This window comes from Nicotiana sylvestris, chromosome 4 (assembly GCF_000393655.2).
Source record: "Nicotiana sylvestris chromosome 4, ASM39365v2, whole genome shotgun sequence".
Taxonomy (NCBI): Eukaryota; Viridiplantae; Streptophyta; class Magnoliopsida; order Solanales; family Solanaceae; genus Nicotiana; species Nicotiana sylvestris.
In genome coordinates, this window is record NC_091060.1 from 150,908,308 (window position 1) to 150,931,143 (window position 22,836).

The window sequence follows — 22,836 nt, forward strand, 5'->3', positions numbered from 1 at the left end:
TTTTCATGCTTCTTCAATTGTCTTGATGCATAAGCAATCACCTTCCCATGCTGCATCAATACGCACCCCAAACCTATACCTGAGGCATCACAATATACCACATAACCTTCTGTTCCTTCAGGAAGAGTGAGCACTGGTGCGGATGTCAATCGATTCTTCAGCTCCTGAAAACTACGTTCACAAGTGTCAGACCACTGGAACTTGGTAGCTTTCTGTGTTAACTTAGTCAATGGTGATGATATAGAGGAAAACCCTTCTACAAACCGCCTATAATATCCTGCTAGCCCTAGGAAGCTGCAAACTTCTGATTGTGTTGTAGGTCTCGGCCAATTCTTTACTAAATCAATCTTCTGAGTGTTGACACTAATACCCTCGTCAGATATCACATGGCCAAGGAAATCTACTGAGTTCAGCCAAAATTCACATTTGGAGAGCTTAGCATATAACTTATGATCCTGAAGCGTCTGTAATACTATCTGCAAGTGGCCCACATGTTCTGCCTCCGAACGAGAATATACTAGAATGTCATCAATGAATACAATCACGAACACATCAAGATAGGGCCTAAATACAGTATTCATGAGATCCATAAAAGCTGCTGGGGCATTTGTTAGCCCGAACGACATCACCAAGAACTCAAAGTGCCCATATCTTGTCCGGAAGGCCGTCTTTGGAATATCCTTCTCCCTAACCCTCACCTGATGATACCCTGAACGTAAATCAATCTTAGAGAAATACTTGGCACCCTGGAGTTGGTCAAACAGGTCATCAATTCTTGGAAGTGGATACTTGTTCTTTATAGTAGACTTATTCAACTGTCGATAGTCGATACACATCCGTAACGACCCGTCTTTCTTCCGCACGAATAGGACTGGTGCACCCCAAGGTGAAGTGCTAGGCCTAATAAAGCCCTTATCCAGCAAGTCCTTCAACTGCACCTTCAACTCTCGCAACTCTGCCGGGGCCATTCTGTATGGAGGAATAGAGATCGGTTGAGTGTCAGGCAACACATCAATGCTAAACTCAATCTCCCTTTCAGGAGGAAGGCCTGGGAGTTCATCTGGGAAAACATCTGGGAATTCGTTGACCACAGGGATTGATTGTAAAGTAGGCGGTTTCGCCTCCGCATCCCTAACGCGAACGAGATGATAAATGTAACCTTTTGAGATCATTTTCCTTGCCTTAAGATAGGAAATAAACCTACCTTTCGGTGTAGCAATGTTCCCTTTCCATTCAATGACGGGTTCACCCGGAAATTGGAACCTAACCATCTTCGTACGACAGTCAACATTTGCATAGCATGAGGCCAACCAGTCCATTCCCATTATCACATCAAAATCAACCATTTCTAACTCAAATAAATTTGCCGAGGTTTGACGACTACAAATCATCACAGTGCAACCTCTATATACCCTTCTAGCAATCACAGAATCTCCTATCGGAGTAGATACCGCAAGGGGTTTACTTATCAATTCAGGTTCAATGCCAAACTTATTAGCCACAAAGGGTGTAACATATGATAATGTAGATCCCGGATCAATCAGCGCATATACATCATAAGAAAACATAAATAATATACATGTAACAACATCTGGAGACGACTCGAGATCCTATCGACCTACTAGAGCATAGGTTCGATTTTGACCACCACTCTTACTCGGCACTGCACCTCTACCTCTACCACGACCTGTCGACTGCTGAAAACCCCGTGCTGGAGGTCGAACTGATGAGGAAGAAGCAGACACAGATCTATTCGACTGAGCCATACTATCACCTCCCCTGTTAGGACAATCCCATATCATATGGCTAGGTTGTCCGCAAGAATAACATCCATCAGAACCTCAACAGCACAGTCCAAAGTGGGCCTTGCTGCACTGATCTCAACGTGGTATTATGGGTCTCGTCTGACTAGTATCCATGTGATGTTGCGAGCCTGATGCCTGCGAACTCTGACCTTGACCAGAATAGGTAAATAGATCTTATCGAGGCCTCTGAAACTGTGGAGGAGCACTAGTTATAGGTGGTGCCGAACTCCTCGAAGACTGGGGCCTGACGCTGCCTCTGAAGTCATTAGAATACCTTGCAAATCTCGCCCTCTTATGCTGGCACCTATCCTGCTCCCTATCTGCCCTCTATTGGCGCTTACGATCCTCTAGGGTCTGGGCATAAGCCTGAATACGGGAAATATCCATGCCCTCCACCAAGGAGGCTGTCGTGCACTCATTTATCAGATGTGGTCCCAATCCGTTCACGAACAAATGCACCCTATCACTCATCTCGGCCACCATATGGGGAGCATACCTTGCTAAAGAATCAAACTGCATATTGTACTCTCGCACACTTATATTACCTTGTCTAAGGTTCAAGAACTTATCAGCTCTAGCTCGTCGTATCTTAACTGGCAAGTAGTGACGAAGAAAGGCCTCAGAAAATTCCTTCCACATAGCTGGAGGAGCGTTCGGACCCCTGGATCTCTCCCAACTATCATACCAGAGAACCGCTAAATCCCGTAGCCGATAAGAAGCCAACTCTACTGCCTCTGTATCACTAACATGCATAACCCGAAGTGTACGATGAACCTGGTCAATAAAAGTCTGTGGGTCCTCCTTGGGGTCTGATCCGGTAAACACTGGAGGGTCTAAATTAATAAAATCACGAACTCTTGTACTAACTGGTTTCTCAGCAGCACCTGTATTCTGCCTCTGAGCCTGAGCAGCTACCAAGCTAGTCAATAACTGCAAAGCACTCCGCATATCCTGGTCTGGAGTGCCAGACGGAGGAACTGGAGGCGCTGGGTGCCTTCTAATATCCTCTGGAGGAGATGGAGTAGATGAGGTATGAGAGGGCATCTCACTTTGAGCCTCACTTTGTCCTGCTCTGACTTGGGGCACCTGACTGGTACCCTCTCCCGCTGCTGTATCAAGCCGTCTACTAATCGTTTGCTTCCTAGTCGAAGGCATCACTGAAAAAAACAAGGTGAATATTAGAGACGAACACTTACGACTCAACTCTACGCACGATCTAGATTCAGGAAGAAGGTAACAACCCTAGATGTCATGTAGCCTCCTGATTATAAATGTGGCGCGCTACACATCCATAATCAAGACTCTACTAGACACGGCTCATAGACAACCCCTAGGACAGACTTGCTCTGATACCAAGTTTGTCACGACCCAAACTGAAGGGCCATGACTAGCACCCGACCACACTTGCCGAGCACCAACGTACATTTCATCTAACCTTCATTATTATCTTTTAAGGCTGACGAGATCAATATAAATGGTAGACCTAGATCATGGACAACCAGCAATAAAATATGACGGCATGAACATACATAGCAGGGGATGACCAGACAATCAAGAAACTACGTATAAGGTATGAGCTACCACGCTACTATGAAAGACTATACAACAAAAACTAGCCGACAAGGCATACCAAACTATACATGAGCCGACACCTGTCTATGAGCCTCTAAAAGAACATAAGTGTTGCAACATAGCCGGAACAGGGCCCCGACATACCCATAATGTCTATAACAAAAATTGCATACCAAGACCAAGGCAAGTCCGGAGAAGGGATCTCGCCAATCACCGCTGAACTGGACAGTCTACTGTGGTGGGGGAGCTGCACCTGCCTGTCTATCAGGACCTGCAGCACGACATGCAGCGTCCACAAATAAAAGGACGTCAGTACGAATAAAGTACTGAGTATGTAAGGCAAGGAACCATAAATACGATCAGTAATGTAAGCAAGGATAGAGAATATACAACCTGTAACATCTTAGTACCTCTGAGGGCTACTTACATGAAATGCATGATACATATGTATAAATACATAAACCTTTAAAGCATTCGCCTCTGTGGGCATCATCATCATCATATCGTACCCGGCCATAATAGGCTCGGTAGAATCGTACCCGGCCACGTGGAGCTCGGTAAAACCCAACTGATCAGTGGTTGCACAATAGGTGCCGTACCCGGCCAACTATAGCGTGGCTCGGTAGAGTAAAATAGATACATATATATAATGCATGCTGGACTCATGGAATCATAATCTAAACCTTTCGGAGTGACGTAAGGTCAGTATCCTCTGTACACGTTATTAGGATTAACTCTTCACTATGAACCTTATAAGAATCAGGAAGTACCAACAACATTGATAACATAAGAATAAGAGAAGCAACATTAACATCAATCGTTCCATAAGAGGGAAAGCAATATAAGTACTGCTAGCTTCTAAGAGTAGAGTACCTTTGGAAGCTCGTTCATTACATTATATACAATCAGAGTCGTGCAAAAGAAGGAAAGGGATAGCCTCACATACCTTGTATATACTGCCCCAATTGCAAGCTATGCAATTGTCACAACTCCTTAGTCTACAATAAGAGAAATGATACTATCGTTATCATTTAAGCGTTATAACTATTATGTATCGACCACAACCTATTTTACGCTGAAACGAACAGCACCTCCCCTATATATATGACTTCAAACCATTCAAAACAATCACCAAACAGCCCAAACAACATCAATAATAAACATATTGAGCCTCCCAAAACAGTCCATGCACAACCTAATTACATCATACATACGACGGCCACCGTAGTCGTGTCAAATGACCCAGAAATGTTATGAATAACTATCAGCCCGCAACCCTACATACTTACATATGGTGTTTCTCCACACGCTTCCACCTCCAAAACTCCACAAAACAGTAGTAAAACACGCAGCCCAACAGCAATACAAAATAGTCCACAAAACAGTCCGCTACAAGTGAATAACTCAAACTCACAGCTTTCGATCACCGTCCCGTGAGTTCTTACATGTATAGAACGAATTACCATGAATTCACAGCAGAGAAAAATGTATGAAAGATGGCAGTAACTTACCTTAATTGTTGGATAACACAGCCCTTCCCTTGGTTCTTCAAACTCTAGGTTTTACCTTCAAATAGAACTTGAAAGAGAGGGAAAATCGATTAGGGTTTGTGTGGGATTTTTGGGGAGGAGTTGCAGGGGTTAACTTTGGTTTTGAGGGTCTGAAATATGGATGAAATAACTGAGTTCATAACCCCTTAAAAGTCCTCTCTTGGCCGACTTAGGTCTTTTAATTTTGTCCTATCATTTTGGCAAGTAGGTGATGCACCTACTTATCATCTACTAATCTGCGTAGGCTTGCAAAAATATGAACATCTCTATACTCCAAGATCGTATTGACAAACGGTTTAATGCATTGGAAACTAGACTCATAGATCATTAATTGTGTGGGTAGATCACCCCGTAATTCCTTGTAAATTAGGAGAAAAGCTTAGAAACATTTGACCTAATATTTAATTAAAATTATGAACCTAAGTTGCGACAACGTTTGTCGACTTTTGTTTCATAACTCGTTTGACTTCAAGACTTATGATACGAATATTATATGATTCAATTACCTTAATACATGACCTCTTGAATGTATTAAGAACCTCTAGGTTTACCTGAAAATACGAGTTGCAACATCCTTGATTCGTTTAACTTCTAACATTTGTTAATCACCCTTATACAACCTTGTATCACTTAAGAACAATAGGATTAACTTCTTATCATCTCAAAGGTAATTTCTTCTTGGATTTATGTTAACTAATATATGGCATGAACTAACGCGTGTGGATATGGGTTGTAACAAAAAGTAACTTTATATACATACAAAAATTGTAAAATAATGAAAAGTGAAAAATAAATGATAAAGTTATATACATACCAAAAGTGAAAAATAACGATAAAGAAAAATAAGTATCATAATTACAATCCAGTCACCAAATCAAAATAGGACCACCTCCCCCCCCCCCACAAATAAAAACTAGCATTGTCCTCAATGCTAAAAGCAAAAAAAAAAAAGATCAAAGAGGGGTTAGAGAGTAATGAAAACTCACTATTTTTCCTCTATATGCATGGGGTCACTGGCTGGGTCCTGTAGCTGGACTGAGTTACTTCCCTCGGGGTCCTCCAGCTCAATCTCTAAGTCACCAGTTTGGGGAATCACCCCTCTCCTCATGAGCTCTCTATCAGCCTCCTACTCTGGTACATGTGTTGCCTCAACTACTGGGACTGGCTCCTCCAATACTATGTCCAATGGGATGTCACCAGCTGATCTAATCTTTTCCACGTCCTTCCTCAGCAGCTTTACCGACTCCTTTGAAGCTCGAGTCTTCTTCATTTTCTTTGTTTGTTTGCTCAGGTCCGTGATTGCTTTTCCTTGTGCTTCCAAAGTGGCCATGATTAGCTTCTGGTTGTCCAGGAGCTTCTTCTGGTTGTCCAAAAGTGCCTTTAGTGATTCCTCTACTGAAGCAGGCACCTGAGGTTGTGCCGAAGTTGACTGAGCTGCCACTGTGCTGGATAAGACAGACAGCTTTGATGTAGCTGCCTGCATCTAGTTATTGATAATGGACAGAGTTTGGTTAACCCTCAGTGCAGTCAGAGGGTATGCTGATGAAGAAGGCATCGAAAAGGGAATTGAAGTAGATGGTCTAGAGGGAGGATGTGATATGGCAGTAGGAGGCTCGGAACCAGTGGCCACTACCCCTGGCTCTTCATACTGGCAAGTGTAAATGGAGGCTTTGCCCTTGGACTTGGGGTTGTCTGAACCCTGAAGGTTGTACCAGGAGAATGGTCTCTTTGGTTTCACCTTGGTGTCAAAGTCCCTTCCTTTGACTTCCTGATCCTCCAGATACATAGTGAGGATGTTCGGGAAAGGGTATGAGCTTTCATTCTTTTTAACCACTCTGGTGATCACCCTGGACATAATATTCCCGACATTGATCGAGTACCCCGCCATGATGGCCCCTACAATAATAACCCAGGAGACCGGCATATCACTGTCATGTGTAGTGGGGTCTAACCAGCTGCACACAAAAGTCTCCCAACCTTTCGGCTCGAAGCTCAAAGTGTTCCTGTAGATCGGGACCCCAGGTGTCAGCCACGCTAGAGTAGTCCCCCGGGAGAGCAATCACTGATTCCAACCATGGGCAGTCTAACTCATCCATAGCCACCTTCTTTAGATACAAGGACTCATCCTCGTCATTGAACCCAGCATAATCATTCAAGGTTTTGCCATCAAACTTAATTTTCTTATTCCGAACTTTTGTCAAAAATGTGCCCTTTTTGATGTGGGAGACATTGGTGTAAAACTCCTTGACCAAGTGTTCATTGGCATCTGGTAAGTTGCTGGTGAAGAACTGCCAACCCATTCTCTCATTGAATTGCCTCTTGATATTTGGGTTGTGAGGTAGCAGATTTCGCTCAATGAAAGCCCTTTCATGTGTAAGTGACCTCTAAGGCCACCACTCCCGAAACTTGTGGTAGGATTTTTCACTCACAAATCATTCTTGCCATACCACCGGGTTCCTTGTTCTCTCCAACCCTCTTGTCTGGGTATTACCACCCCTCCCATCATTAGGGATCTCAGCATCTATATCAATAGGATCATGTCTAGGTGGAGAAGCTGGAGGAGAGGTTGATGCTGAAGATTCACTACTTTCCTCTGAGCCATCAGACGACTCAGAAGAAGTAGGGGAAGCTGGGGGTGTAGGCTCATCTCTTAACTGAAATCTCCCTTCGAAGTCTGTGGGAATGTGTATTGGCACTGAGTCTTCTTCCGAAACTTCCCGGGAAGGGACATATTTACTACCCTCAGAATAGGATGCGGCTTTGTCCGCGGCTTTGATTATTTTTTGCAACTTCCCTATCAATTTTCGGACCGCTAGTGGTAACTTGGTCCTTCCTTGTCCTCCTCTTCCCCTGCCTCAGGAGGATTCAGCCCTCCCTTTTTGTGTATCACCGGCACCTCTAGATTGTACCATTGTCTGCATAAAATAAGACATTAAACAACATCAGAACAATGTATCAATTATATGGTTAAGCATTGAAGTTGAAGCTAAAACATTGCATGTGGAAATAAAGCATAGCAGAGGACTAGCATTACTGCCTCTCAGAATCAGGATCCGCTGACTGCAGAAAAAGAGGCGCGGTCGCAAAAAGGTAATCGCAGATCGCGGAAAAAGCACCGCGTCCTTGAAATGTTAGGAATCAGACTGCCCATACTCTGAATCTGAGGTACCATTGAGAGTGGAATTTTGGGCGCAGTCGCGAAAGCTACTCCGTTGTCAGCGGAAAAACAAACGCGGCCACGGACCCAATTTTTCTATTTTCTGAACTTAGAATCTGATGTCCACGACAAAGGAAGCGCGGTCGTGTAAAGCAAGCCGTTGATAGCGGAATTTCCACTGCTGACCGCGGACAACCAATCATTCAACTCTTACACAGCATGAACATGGACATTGCAATTTGGACCGCTGTTCGTGGAATTCTACGACCAGACGGGCATTTTTGACTTTTCTAGACCTAGGGTTTCACTTTTTTAGTCATTAACAAGTATCATGAACATTACCAACCCCTACTAGACATTCACAACAAGTATCATCATGAATTTTTAGCCTCAACTAATTAACAACTACTTAACCCTAATTAAAACTAAAAGAAAAGAGGAAGAATTTAAAACTAAAAGAAAGGAAAAGCACAAATTTAAAAACAATGTGATGATTTGAGCATACTAGTAGTTTGATGTGTGCTGGAAATTACTTCTGATTAGTGTTGTGCAGATTGAGGCTCAAATTATAGGAGATGAACAGTGGCCTATGTCGTTTGAGACTGCAAAGTGCTAAAAAGGTAAAAGGAGGAGGGCCATCCTATTTACACTAAAACACTAGAGCCCATACCAACCTACCTGGCGCGGCCGTAGAATTCCACCGCGGTCCGCTCTTTTGGCTGTTCAAAAGAGCTGCCAGTTCAAAATTACCGCTGAGAGCGGAAAACTGGACGCGGCCGCGGAACAAGGTCTGCTGATCGCAAAAAAGCCACCGCGGAAGCAGTTGAAACTTCAGAGAGGTCATATTTTGGACTTTTCAAGTCCGCATCCGCTATCAAATATGCCCCCGCGAAAAAGCTTCCGCTGACCGTGGAATTTTGAGCGCGTTCAGCGGTCCAAATGCACACTTAGCCAAATTTTCCAGTATTAGTCTTGCACTGCATCAAAAACTCCTACACAAATATCACAACCAGTTAGTCCAAAAAAATCCTACACTAAGAAGAAAATGAAAAAGAAACAAATGAAAAACACATGGGTTGCCTCCCAAGAAGCGCCTGATTTAATGTCGTGGCACGATGCATGTGACCATCATCATTTGAAATTGATCAAGGCCACCACGTGGCTGTCATCAAATTTTCCCAGGTAGTGTTTGACTTGGTGCTCATTAGCTCTGAAAACATCACCATTTTTATTCTTCAAATCAAGAGCACCAAATGGAGTCACATGTACCACTTCAAAAGGGCCACTCTATTTTGACTTGAGCTTTCCCGAAAACAGTCGTAACCGAGAGTTGAATAAGAGAACCAAGTCACCCTCCTTGAATTCCTTGCTCCAGGAATATTTGTCATGTAAGTACTTCATCTTGTCCTTATACAAGGACGAGCTGGAATAGGCATGAAACCGGAACTCATCTAGTTCATTGAGTTTCTCTACCGGAGATTTGCTGCAACATCCCACTCAAGATTTAACCTCTTCAGCGTCCACATGGCCTTGTGCTCTAAGTCAACTGGAAGATGACATGCCTTCCCAAATACCCACCGATATAGAGACATACTAGTCGGAGTCTTATAAGCAGTCATGTAAGCCCACAAAGCATCATCCAGTTTCCTTGACCAGTCAGTCCTATTTAAATTGACAGTTTTTGACAACTCATGTTCTTTATCTCCCTTTTAGAGACTACTTGTCCACTAGCCTGAGGATGATAAGGGGTTGATACCTTGTGATTGATACCATACTTTGCAAGCAAAGTGTCACATGCCCTATTGCACAAATAAGAACCCCCATCACTGATGATCGCCCGAGGAGTGCCAACCCTTATGAAGACATCTTTCTTGAGACATGCCACCACACTCCGGGCTTCGTTGTTGGGAAACGCCACGGCCTCAACCCACTTGGAAACATAATCAACGGCCATTAGAATGTAAGTGTTGCCACACGAACTCACAAAAGGTCCCATGAAGTCTATGCCCCACACATCAAAAATGTCAACCTCAAGAATAGTGGTGAAAGACATTTCATCCTTCTTTGAAATTCCACCAGCTCTATGACACTCATCACATCTCTTGACAAGCTCATCAGCATCTTTATACAGAGTAGGCTAATAAAAACCACTTCTAAGAACCTTTGAAACAACTCTCGCCCCACCATGATGACCATCGTAGGGCGAGGAATGGCAAGCATCAAGAATACTCATTTGCTCCTCTTCCGGAACACATCTCCAGATCACACCATCATTACAAATCTTGAAAAGATAAGGCTCATCCAAATAATAATCCAAATTGTCCCGTTTAAGCTTCTTCCTTTGGTTAGAAGAGAGCTCACTCAGAACAATGTCGGTCATAAGAAAATTGGCCACATCGGCGCACCAAGGCATACTATTCAAAGAAACTGAGAGGAGTTGTTCATCCGGGAATGCATCATTAATTTCGAGACCATCTTTGGGTCTCCCAACCTCCTCCAAGCGGGAAAAGTGGTCCGCCACTTGATTTTCACTTCCTTTCTGATCAACAATCTCTAGGTCAAATTCTTGAAGCAACAAAACCTATCTCATCAATCTAGATTTAGAGTCCTTTTTGGTCATCAAGTAATGGAGTGTCGCGTGAGCAATATGAACAATCTCTTTGGCACCTATGAGATAAGTCCTAAACTTCTCCATTGCAAACACAATTGCTAGCAGCTCTTTCTCCGTCACCTTATAATTGACTTGGGCATCATTCATAGTTTTGCTTGCATAGTGCATTGGATGAAACATCTTGTTCACCCTTTGCCCCAAGACCACTCCAACGACAATGTCACTAGCATCACACATGAGCTCAAATGGAAAGCTCCAATTGGGTGCAGTGTGTCGCGCCCCCTTTTTCTTGTAAAATCGGGTTTATGACATTTGGGAGGATAACGCGTTCCCTTTTGGGAATTGGGTTTTTTGATTTGAAGAGTCGTCACCTAATGATTAAGTGCATTAGGACACTAGGAAGAATTTGTTTAGAAAAACCAGAGTTTGGGTAAGGGCTAAAAATTATCTCGAGGGGAAGGTGTTAGACACCCCTCAAGATCCACTAGTGTGGTTCCCGGCCATGCTACAATCGTGACTTAAGTACAAACAATAAATAAGCAATTAAGGATTTCAAATATGAGGGGTTGTCATATTGTGATTGCAAATAAGTTAAAGTTTAAAGAAACAAGGAAGTTGAAATTTTAGAAAAAGGAGTTTGAAATTTTGAAAGTAACAAAATAAACAAGTAAAGGGAAGGGGGTCCTAGGTTTATAAATAATATGGATCAAATCAATGCAATACCCGGTAATCACTCCTCAGAAGAGGGGTTACACGTGGTATTAGCGCACGGGTCATCATATCCATATCTACCATTTCCTACCCCGTTGAGCTATTTAAACGCGGAATGGTTTCGTTACTTATTGCATGCTAGTATCTGCCCCAATCCTATCAGTCCCAGAAGCATTTGGGACTACTAGTCCTAAAGGGAAGGGAAATGTGGGTTTTGTGTGGTTTAAAAGGATAAAATTCTAAAGCGACAAACAAAAACACATAAGGCAGATTATGGGAAACACATAACAATTTAAAAGGCTCAGATGGGCCTCCTCACTTAAAGACAGATTGTTTGGCATGTCTTGCATATACTGGTTATGGTCTGAATTAATTTTAAACGTTAAGGAGGCAGATTGGTCTAGTACACATTTCAGATAAGAAACTGGAATCAGACCTACCTGCTAGTTGGAATTAACAGAGTCTGATTCAATTAGCTAATTTTACCTTGTAGCTTGCCTAAGTGAACCCTACAAGCATGACATATGATAATCCAGAAGTGAACTGATTTTTACAAGAAGAAGGCCTGTTGATTATAGAAAACATAAGTTCTGCAGACATTGAGTAACGTTACTACTGATTTTAGACTTATAAATGATTCAGATCAGTTGGTTACTCCTATAGATATGTTTCTAAGCGTTATTAAGTTTAACCTTTACGAAAAATGCAGAAATCCTATAGGCATAGTGTTTAAAACGCTGATTTTTATTATTTAAGCCTATAAATGCGTTTGCCTAGTGATAGATGCATATGCAAAATTCAGGAAACTCTATAGACATGTTCTCTATATGATAGGCAGAAACGCAAAAACCTATAGACACAGTCTCTATGTATGAAATGCAGAATTCATAGACATGGCATCTATGTATGAAATGCAGAGGCTATAGACATGGTATCTATGTATGAAATGCAAAACCTATAGACATGGTTTCTATATGAAAAATGCAGAAGTGCAGGACTTGTAAACATGATTTCTATATGAAAAATGCAGAAGTGAAAACAGGACATGATTGCAGCAGTAAATACTTAAGAACATGATATCTACCCTTATGCATATATGAGTGACCCTCCCCTTTTCACTAAACCCCCATAAGTTATTACAAATTATTACAGCCTAGAATGAATAAAGAAAAGTAAAATAAAATTACACCAGAAAGCTAAAAATCCCAACCAAGGAGAGCCTGATTCAGACTTCGGTCTGAAGCATAAAGTAAACCAACTCCAAAGATCAAATTCCAAAGCCTTTCTCCTATTGGGGATGTGTCAGAGTTCCCTAAGAGTCTTAAGTGGACTCCGGGCAGTGCTTACACCCAAATATATTGCATAATTGGATTATAGTACAGTGTGGAAGGGCCATCCCTCAAATGTCCAAGTTTAGAGGGAGCTCAAGGTCCCAAAGCAAGGCTCATAGGAGGAGGGCAGAACATAGAATCTAAGAGAGTGCAAGTGCATAGAGGGGATTTTGAGGAAAGCCAAGACAGGCTGGTGGTCATACCCAGCAATTGGAAAAGCTGGCACACCCTAACCAGCCTGTTAGCCATATTGTTTGGGGTTAGGATCCATTAAAGGATCAAGTCCAGACATAAGCAACAATTTGGATGTTGCCATGCTTTGAACTTTAACTCAAATACATAGTAGGGAATAAGGGTATGGGGAATTCACGCAGCAACAGATTCAAAGAGACAGCATATTCAATACAAAACATAAACAGCAAAGTAGACAAGATTGTTGAAACTGTAAAGCAAACACATAGTGATGAAGCTGAAAGTTAAATTAGAACATACCAGTTTCAGGGAAATAAGAAGAGAAGAGCAGTAGTAAAGCCAAATTGCAAACACACAGCTAGAAGATTTTAGAAGAGAGTAGAGTGTAGAATTGAAATGTAGGAGTATTGAAATTGAAAGTGTTCAATAAGTGTTGTTAGAGTATTGAACTCAAGGTCTTAAAGAGTATTGAATTGGAAGTGTCTAAAAGTGCAGAAAGGTCGTGCCCTTTATAGTGCAGAAAGCAAGTAAGAAAAGGTAAGAAAATAGTTTCGAAATCAATCACATAGGGTCTCCCTTCAATTAAGGGATTCTGATTTCAAACGGGCAAGATAATTAAGGAAAGATTTTGATCAAAATCTTTTCCAAAGTAGCACAAGAAGGGTAAATACACAAAAGTTATTTAAGGCAAAGGTCCAGTGGTACATGGTTTGTGCAAATAAGGAAAGGAGATCACTCAACAGCCAGTAAAATCAAAATTGCAGGCCTTGTTCGAATGAACCAAGTCAGGAAAAATGAGAAAAGTGTTTTACTTAAGGAAAATTAGTAACAATCAATCAAACCTTATTAAGAGGAATTCCGAATCAATCACAAGTTGACAAAACCTTTTGAAGGCAAAATTCCTCATATATAAAGCATACAGACATATCGAACAAGAAAGAACTATCATGCGAAAAAGCCTAGTATACAAGAGTTTTGGGTCATAACAAAGAGGCTCAAATCCAGTACATAAACTCAGAATGAGTTTGAGTGTGTCTAGGGTCTCAAATAGAACCCTAGTCCAAAATACAAGATCAAACTCACCAAAAAACCACCAAATCCCTGGGTTTTCAACTCGATCAGATATAGAGAAGACAAGACAAATAACTAAAACAGGCTCAGAGGTCTCTTTTAGGGATTCATGTGAAAACAAACAGATAAAATAGCAGGTTCAAGGCAAATAGAATGAAGAACTGATTTAAAGCATAAAGAACATGTTTTAAGAAAGTTTGGAACTTAAACAAGTTTCAGAAGAGAAACGAGATAGTATAGCACTTAAGAGAACAGTAGAGGAAACATGTTTAACAAAGAACTCAAACAAAATCCAAAAGAAGGCAACTAAAGACCTAAAAGCTTAGTAGAAAATACAGTAAAGGAACATAGGGGTAAACGAACACATATGATAAATATGTGAAAGCATGATATAGAAACCAGTAGAAGAAAGAATGGAGCACAATAGAACGACGTGCAAAATAAGGCAAACATAAGCACACAGGAGAAGGACATGCGAGGTAGGAAAGAGAACATAAAAATATAGCATAGACAGATTCACACAAAGAGAAGAAGAAGAGGAGTCAAAAAATATTTTAAAACCTTTTCAGAGACCCTAAATCGAAGAGAAGTAATTTTTGAATGAAAATTAGTGAAAACATTTAAGAACTCAAGTAGAGCACAGACATAGCATAGATATAAGAAAACAAACAGAGAAAACCCTCGAATAGCTTAGGGTTTCAGAGAAACCCTAGAAATGAGAAAGGTTTGGAAGAAGGTCCGATCTTGAGTCGGAGAGGTCATAAATAGGCTTCTGATGCTTGAATATGCCGGAGCCAGGCTGGAGAGGCCATAGAACCTTGGATCTGTAGAGATCTGAAAGGACACCATCGATGTCGGTCCTCGAAACTTCGAACACCCAGGGTTTAATGGTGGAGGAGAGTGAGTACAGGCCATCCATGGCCTGAGAAGCCATGGGTTCTGGTGAGATTGCGGTTGAAGGGGGTGAGAGAGGCTAGGGTTTTAGGAATCTTCGAGAGAGGAAGAGTATTCAAAGACGGCTGAGAGATGGAAATAAAGGGATTAGGGTAGGGTTAATGATTAAAAAAGGTAAGGGGTCATCGTGGCCGTTGATCTAAATGATCAACGGCCTAGATTGAAAGAAAGGGACAGGCGGATTAATTGGTTGGGTCAGGGGTCGGGTTAGATTAGAATTGGGCCGATCCAATTGGGTTTCAAAATTGGGTCAATTAGGGGGGGGGTCAATTTGGCTATGCTTGAAATAAAAATGGGCCAGGTTTTAAATAGCCAGTTTTTCCCTTTTTATTTTATAAAAAATAGTAAAATGATTTTGAAAGTAAATTAGGAGTATTGGATCAGTTAATAATATATAAATATTTATTTAAAAATGTTGGAACCAATTTTGTAATTATAAAATGTTATTAAATCTTAAAGTAGGCTAGAATTGCAATTATATGCAATTTAGCTTTAAAAATACCAAATAAATTTGTAAAAATATATAAAAAATTACGTTAACTATATTTTGGTATAAATATGCGAAATAAAACAAATTATATACCAAAATGATAATTTTGGGAATAATTATTGGTTTTTATACTGCTAAAATGAGGAATAAATTGATTAAAAAAATCTTTAAAAGTTGAGAAAAAATAATAAAACACTTGGGCATGCTTATATATGTGTACATATGTTATTTTGAAAGTATTTTGTATATGAAAAATATATAGAGAAAAATTGGGTATCAACAGCTGCCCCTCTTTACCCGGGAAGGATGAAAGAGTTGCCGGGTAAAGATATGATGGCCAATTTTGACCGAACGAGATGGTTTGAAGAATTTGACCGTGCTCTGGTTCCTGAGCTACCTACATTTCCCTTGTCTTACAGGAATCAGGCCATATGTAGTTCAAGATCCATCGGTGGAATATTCTGACGGAGGTTTTACAAGAACGGATGCGGTATTCAGGTCAAGAAGGATAGTTAAGGTCTAATCCGGGCTGTGGGAACTGGAGCGGGATCACTCCTGCTGAGACGGCCATTTCTAGCTGGTTTACCTACAAATGAGCAATACGAACATATATCGTGCATAATTTTAAACATGATGCAAGTTCTGTTGGACCATGAATGTTGTCTTTGGACGGTTAAGATGATGTCCTCAGACCATGACGTCCTGGGTCATGAAGCGTATAATAAAGGATTCGCATGCCATGAAATTATGCTCTCGGGCTATGAAGATGATACCTCTGAGCTATGATGCCTTTGAATAATGATATGCAAAAGATAAAAGGGGTCCTCAGGCCATGGCATGGCGTTCTCGGGCTATGAAAATGGTGCCTCCGAACAATGACGCCTTCGGACAATTTGGCGATATTTCAACCCATGCAGAAGGTGGCGATCTTTCAGCCGATGCAGATGTGAATAAGGTGGCAATCTTTCAGCCATGCAGAACATAAATAAAGTGGCGATCTTTCAGCCATGTAGAACGTAAATAAAGTGGCGATATTTCAGCCGTGTAGAACGTAAATATCGCCATAAAGTGGTGATATTTCAGCCGTGCAAGTGTAGATAGAGATAGAGCTAAGTCTCGGAAGGCAGAATAGTAGCTTTATGCAATGCAGAGAATGCAGATGGAGGTAGAGCTTAACCTCGGAAGGCAGAATGGTAGCCTTATGCAATGCAGAGAATGTATATGGAGGTAGAGCTTAACCTTGGAAGGCAGAATGGAAGCCTTATGCAATGTAGAGAATGCAGATAGAGGTAGAGCTTAACCTCGGGAGGCAGAATGGTAGCCTTATGCAATGCAGAGAATGCAGATGGAGGTAGAGCTTAACCTCGGAAGGCAGAATGGTAGTCTTGTGCAATGCAGAGAATGCAGATGGAGACAGAGCTTAGTCTCGGAAGGCAGAATGGTAGCCTTATGCAGTGCAAAGAATGCAGATGGAGGTAGAGCTTAACCTTGGAAGGCAGAATAGTAGCCTTATGCAGGAAGTAAAAATGGCAAATGGTAATAGAGTTTTCTTAGCTGATAGCGGATTGCGGTATCGTGATTGCTGGGGATATTGTGCCTGTTGGGGACAATATTGTGCGGATAGCAGTTGCGAGCAAGTGCAACGGTTTGGAGAGTTGTATTCCTGAACTTTGTGAGTGAGCGTATAGTACATTTGATAATTTTGCAACTCAAGTGCCTGCATCCAAAGAAAAATTGTGAGTTTATAAAGGGGGAAAAGTTAGTTTGTATCCCCACTGGCTTGCTTGACCTGCTCGGCTTTGATCTGGTGATATTGTACGTATCATTGGGGAAGCATTGCTAAACAAGGCAATTTTAGTAATGAACATGCATGATTTAGAAAAAGCATAATATAAGTGCATAATTAAGAATAATTTTCTTTAGATAAACCGACGACTGCGACATGGTTCAAAACATTGCAACTTTGCTTGCTCCGGAATTTTGAGGGTCCTCCTCAAAATTCTTCCCCAATTTACCGGGCTGCTGCTCCTGATGGCTGTTAATGATAAATGGCTAGAATCGACTTTGAAATTTTGAGGGTCCTCCTCAAAATTCTGCCCCAGTTTCCAATAGTGGGGAAAATGGAAATTTTATTGAATTGTGACTGAACCCATAGGGCTGCATACGTATCCCCTCTTAAATGGGAATTACGTCAGGCATAGTTCAAATTACATCATAAAAGAAAGCATAAAGGTTACACATAGTATCGCTTGACTGCGTCTGAATTGATCGGCTTTGGCCAAACTTCTCCGTCCATTTCTGCAAGTATGAGGGATCCTCCTGTCAGAACCCGATGAACCATGTACGCACCCTGCCAGTTGGGAGAGAATTTCCCTTTGGCTTCCTCTTGATGCGGAAAAATTTTCTTTAACACCAACTGCCCCGGTGCGAATTGTCTCGGCTTGACTCTTTTGTTGAAGGCTCTGGATATTCTGTTCTGATAGAGCTGACCGTGGCAAACTGCATTCATTCTCTTTCCGTCTATAAGAGCTAGTTGCTCATAACGACTCTTCACCCATTCTGCGTCGTCGAGCTCTGCTTCCTGTATGATCCTTAAGGAAGGAATTTCTACCTCAGCGGGTATGACTGCTTTTGTACCATATACCAACATGTAGGGAGTTTCCTCAGTTGATGTGCGGACTGTGGTGCGGTATCCCAATAAAGAAAATGAGAGCTTCTAATGCCACTGCTTATGCTTCTTTATCATTTTCCTTAGTATCTTCTTGATATTTTTGTTGGCAGTTTCTACGGCTCCGTACATCTGAGGTCTGTAAGTTATAGAATTTTTGTGTTTGATCTTGAAGGTTTCACACATGGCTTTCATCAAGTCACTGTTGAGATTGGAACCATTATGAGTAATGATTGATTCTAGGATCCCAAATTGACAAATGATGCGGTCACGGACAAAGTCTGCCATAACTTTATTAGTCATTGATTTGTATGATGCTGCTTCAACCCATTTTGTAAAAGAATCAATTGCCACTAGAATGAACCTGTGCCCGTTTAATGTGGTGGGCTCGATAGGTCCGATGACATCCATTCCCTAAGAGGCGAATAGCCACGGCGAGCTTGTTGCATTAAGCTCATTTGGGGGCACCTTTATCATGTCTGCATGTATCTGACAGCGATGGCACTTTCGGACATACTGGATGCAGTCTGTTTCCATAGTCATCCAAAAATAACCAGCCCGGAGTATCTTCTAGGCTAAGACAAAATCGTTCATATGTGGAACGCAGGTCCCAGCATGGATTTCCTCTAGTAGCCTGGATGCTTCCCTTGTGTCGATACACCTTAATAATCCCAAATCAGGAGTCCTCCTATGCAGGATTCCTCTACTGTGGAAGAAATTGTTAGATAACCTCCGAAGTGTGCGCTTCTGAGTGGTGTTGGCAAGCTCTGGGTATTCTCCTTTTGCCAGGTATTCCTTGATATCATGAAAACAAGGTTTTCCGTCCGCTTCTTCCTTGACATGAGCACAGTAGGCTGGATGATCATGAATCTTCATCGGAATAGGATCAATGAAGTTCTTATCTGGATGTTGTATCATAGATGACAGGGTAGCCAATGCATAGGCAAACTCATTCTGGACTCTGGGAACATGCTGGAATTCTGTCTTTGTGAATCTCTTTCTCAACTCCTGTACATGATACAGATAAGGGAGTATCTTAGAGTTCTTGGTTGCCCATTCTTCTCGGACCTGATGTATAAGCAAGTCTAAATCCCTGATTACTAGCAACTCTTGGATGTTCATGTCAATGGCCATATTGAGTCCCAAGATGCAGGCTTCGTACTCGGCCATGTTGTTGGTGCATGGTAACCTGAGTTTGGCGGACACCGGATAATGCTGACCGATTTCTGATACTAGAACTGCTCCTATGCCAACTCCTTTGAAATTTGCTGCTCCGTCAAAAAACATTCTCCAACCATCATAGGATGCTGCAATGTCTTCTCCTATGAAGGATACCTCCTCGTCAGGAAAATACATATTTAAGGATTCGTATTCTCCGTCCACGGGATTCTCGGTAAGATGATCCGCCAAAGCCTGTCCCTTGATCGCTTTCTGAGTCACATAGACAATGTCGAATTCACTCAACAGGATTTGCCACTTGGCTAGCTTGCCAGTGGGCATGGGCTTCTGAAAGATGTACATCAACGGATCCATCCTTGATATGAGATACGTAGTATATGCACAGAAATAGTGCCTTAACTTCTGAGCTACCCAAGTCAGAGCACAACAGGTGTGTTCCAACAGAGAATACCGGGCCTCGTATGGGGTGAACTTCTTGCTGAGATAATAGATAGATTGCTCCTTCCTTCCCGTTTCATCATGTTGTCCCAGAACACAACCGAGTGCTCCATCTAATACTGCAAGGTAGAGCAATAGAGGTCTGCCCGGCTCGGGCGGGACCAAGACTGTCGGTGTGGATAGGTACTCCTTGATTCTGTCGAAGGCTTTTGACAGTCATTAGTCCATTCGCCAGCGGCATCCTTCTTCAACATCTTAAAGATTGGCTCACAGATGACAGTAGATTGAGCTATGAACCGGCTGATGTAGTTAAGTCTTCCCAAGAAACTCATTACGTCCTTCTTGTTCTTTAGCGGTGGCAACTTTTGAATGGCTTTAACCTTTGACGGATCCAGTTCTATTCCTCGGCGACTCACAATGAACCCAAGTAGTTTTTCGGCAGGAACCCCGAATGCACATTTTGCGGGATTCAGCTTCAAATTGTACCTTCTTAGTCTATTGAAGAACTTCCTCAAATCTTCCATGTGATTAGTGGCTTTCTTGGACTTGATGATGACGTCATCTACATATACCTCGATCTCCTTGTGTATCATATCATGGAAAATGGTAGTCATGGCCCTCATGTAGGTGGCCCCAGCATTCTTTAATCCAAACGGCATCATCTTGTAACAATACACTCCCCACGGCATAATGAAGGTCGTTTTCTTAGCATTTTCTTCATCCATCCAGATCTGATGATACCCAGCAAAACAATCAACAAACGATTGCAGCTCGTGCTTGGCGCAGTTGTCAATTAAAATGTGTATGTTTGGCAAGGGGAAGTCATTTTTGGGACTGGCCCGGTTGAGGTCACGGTAGTCGACACAGACTCTGACCTTCCCATCCTTCTTTGGTACTGGCACGATGTTGGCTAACCATGTTGGATACTATACTACTCTAAGAACCTTAGCTTTGACTTACTTGGTGACTTCTTTCTTGATTTTCAAACTCATGTCAGGCTTGAACTTCCTGAGCTTCTACTTTATCGATGGGCATGTCGGATCAGTTGGTAGCTTGTGCGCCACAATAGATGTACTCAAACCAGTCATGTCATCATACGACCAGGCGTGTCCTCATATTCCTTCAGAAATTCTGTGTATTCTTCATTTTCTGCCGGTGACAAATGAACGTTGATCCGAGTTTCTTTGACATTTTCTACATCTCCCAGGTTAACAATCTCGGTCTCGTCTAGGTTGGACTTAGGTCTGTTCTTAAAATCCTCAACCTCTTTAACAACCTCTTCTGGTATATCATCTTCCTCTGAGTCTGTTTGTCGCATTGTCTCGTTACATGTCACAGTCGTTGGTTCATCAAGATAAGTAATAGTAATACTGTAAATAAAGTAAATAAGAGAAAGTAATAAGAGTCAGATTCATAAAAAAAAATTGAAATGCTTTGAAAAATTCCATAACTATTTTGAACATTGAAGATCTTATTGCAAAATTTAAAGGCAAAAGGAAAGTGAACTAATAAAAAATGAAAAAATAGTGCATGATTCTTGTTCAGCCTTGCTACCCCGAGGCTTTTCGGACTCTGGTGGTTCTGATGGACCAATTATTGAGGTGCGCTCCTCGGCTCACGGCTTGTATGGAAGGGCCTTCCTCCCCTTCCTCCTCGAAAATGACACAACAATCCATGTCATCCTCTTCCAAAAACAAATCGCTCATCGCTGCCAGTGCTTCCTCTTCTTTTGACCCATATATAACATTAGCTAGCTGGAAAATCTACTCCAAGTGAGATATCGGGTGCTCTAGTGGATAATAAAGCCCGTGCCATGGCGGCGACCATTCATTGAACTCTTTCCAAGTATACTCGTATCCCAGACCGAAGGTGGTACCATGTTTCTTTAGCTTGACAGGCTTAGCGATCCCTTGTAGGTTCTTGCCAAGTCCCTTGCCTGGCTCATATCCTCACCAGTTCAATATTCTTTCTATTTTGTTGTCCCACCATTTATCCTTGTCAACTGCATTGACTCGCTCGATGTAGTGATACGTTTCTCCGCCTATCTTCCTTCTTCCTTGGATTGCTGGGATGGTCTGGCAACTGTATATGGGATTGCTACTGTCGCCGTGGATGATCACCTCTTGCTGATTCCACTCAAATTTCACTGCTTGATGTAGGGTTAATGCTACAGCTCCAGCGGCATGAATCCATGGTCGTTCCAAGAGCAAGTTGTAAGATGTCGGCACGTCTATTACTTGAAAGTTGACATTAAACCAAGTAGGCCCCATCTGTAAACACAGGCTGATTTCCCCATTAATGGCCCCATATTTGATCTCATGCAGCCATTTCCCTAATGTTCGGAGTGTTACCAGCGGACAAATGTTGAGGCTGGACCGTCTATCGATCAGGACCCTGGTGATAAAATAATCCTCGCATTGCACGGTGATGTGCAATGCCTTGTTGTGGCTTGCCCCTTCTGGTGGCAACTCATCTTCATGAAAAGTGATTTTGTGACTCTCCAATACCTGTCCCACCATATTTGCCATTTCTCCTCCAGTGATGTTGCTTGGTACATGTGCCTCACTCAGCACCTTCAATAAGGCATTCTTATGTGTGTCAGAGCTTTGTAGCAGAGCTAAGATAGAGATCAGGGCTGGCGTTTTGTTCAACTGATTAATGACTGAATACTCTTTGGCCAGTATCTTCCTCCAGAGGTCGTCGGGCCCAGCTTCAATAATGGCTGGCCGTCCAGATGCCTGCTTACTCGACTCGGCCAAGTGTTCTGGGGTATAAACCCTGCCGGTCCTTGTCATACCCTATGCCGCAGCTGCTTCTCCAAACTTGTTTTTCCTTTTCCTTCTTGCCTCAGCTGTGTAATCCCATGGTATGGCTTTTGTGTGGAACGGTGTTATGGCTGTCATTGCTACCAGAATGGGCACCCTTGCTTTGGAAGGTAATACAGCAACCTCAAATGGTACAGGTGCCTTTGGGGATCCAAACTTGACCTCAATTGGTGTTGGCGTATTTGCAGGGGGTGGTGCTTCAAACTCAAGTGGTACAGACATATTCACATCGGCGTCCCCAGAAGGCTGAATCTAGACCACAATCGGGTTAAGGGTGACTAT

At 42.2% G+C, this 22,836-nt stretch overlaps 1 protein-coding gene across 1 annotated transcript; it reads right to left on the bottom strand.

The window, feature by feature from the left end:
• Positions 1-7,359: 7,359 nt before the first annotated feature.
• LOC138890345 (uncharacterized) lies at positions 7,360-22,037 on the bottom strand. The gene is made up of 11 exons (XM_070173725.1): positions 21,967-22,037; positions 20,994-21,099; positions 19,448-19,543; positions 18,843-18,982; positions 10,752-10,918; positions 10,269-10,649; positions 9,860-10,205; positions 9,558-9,746; positions 8,763-8,816; positions 7,751-7,842; positions 7,360-7,601 (listed from the first exon to the last, which is right to left on the bottom strand). Exons 1-11 carry the CDS (start codon positions 22,035-22,037, stop codon positions 7,360-7,362), a joined length of 1,884 nt encoding a protein of 627 aa, XP_070029826.1.
• Positions 22,038-22,836: the final 799 nt, after the last annotated feature.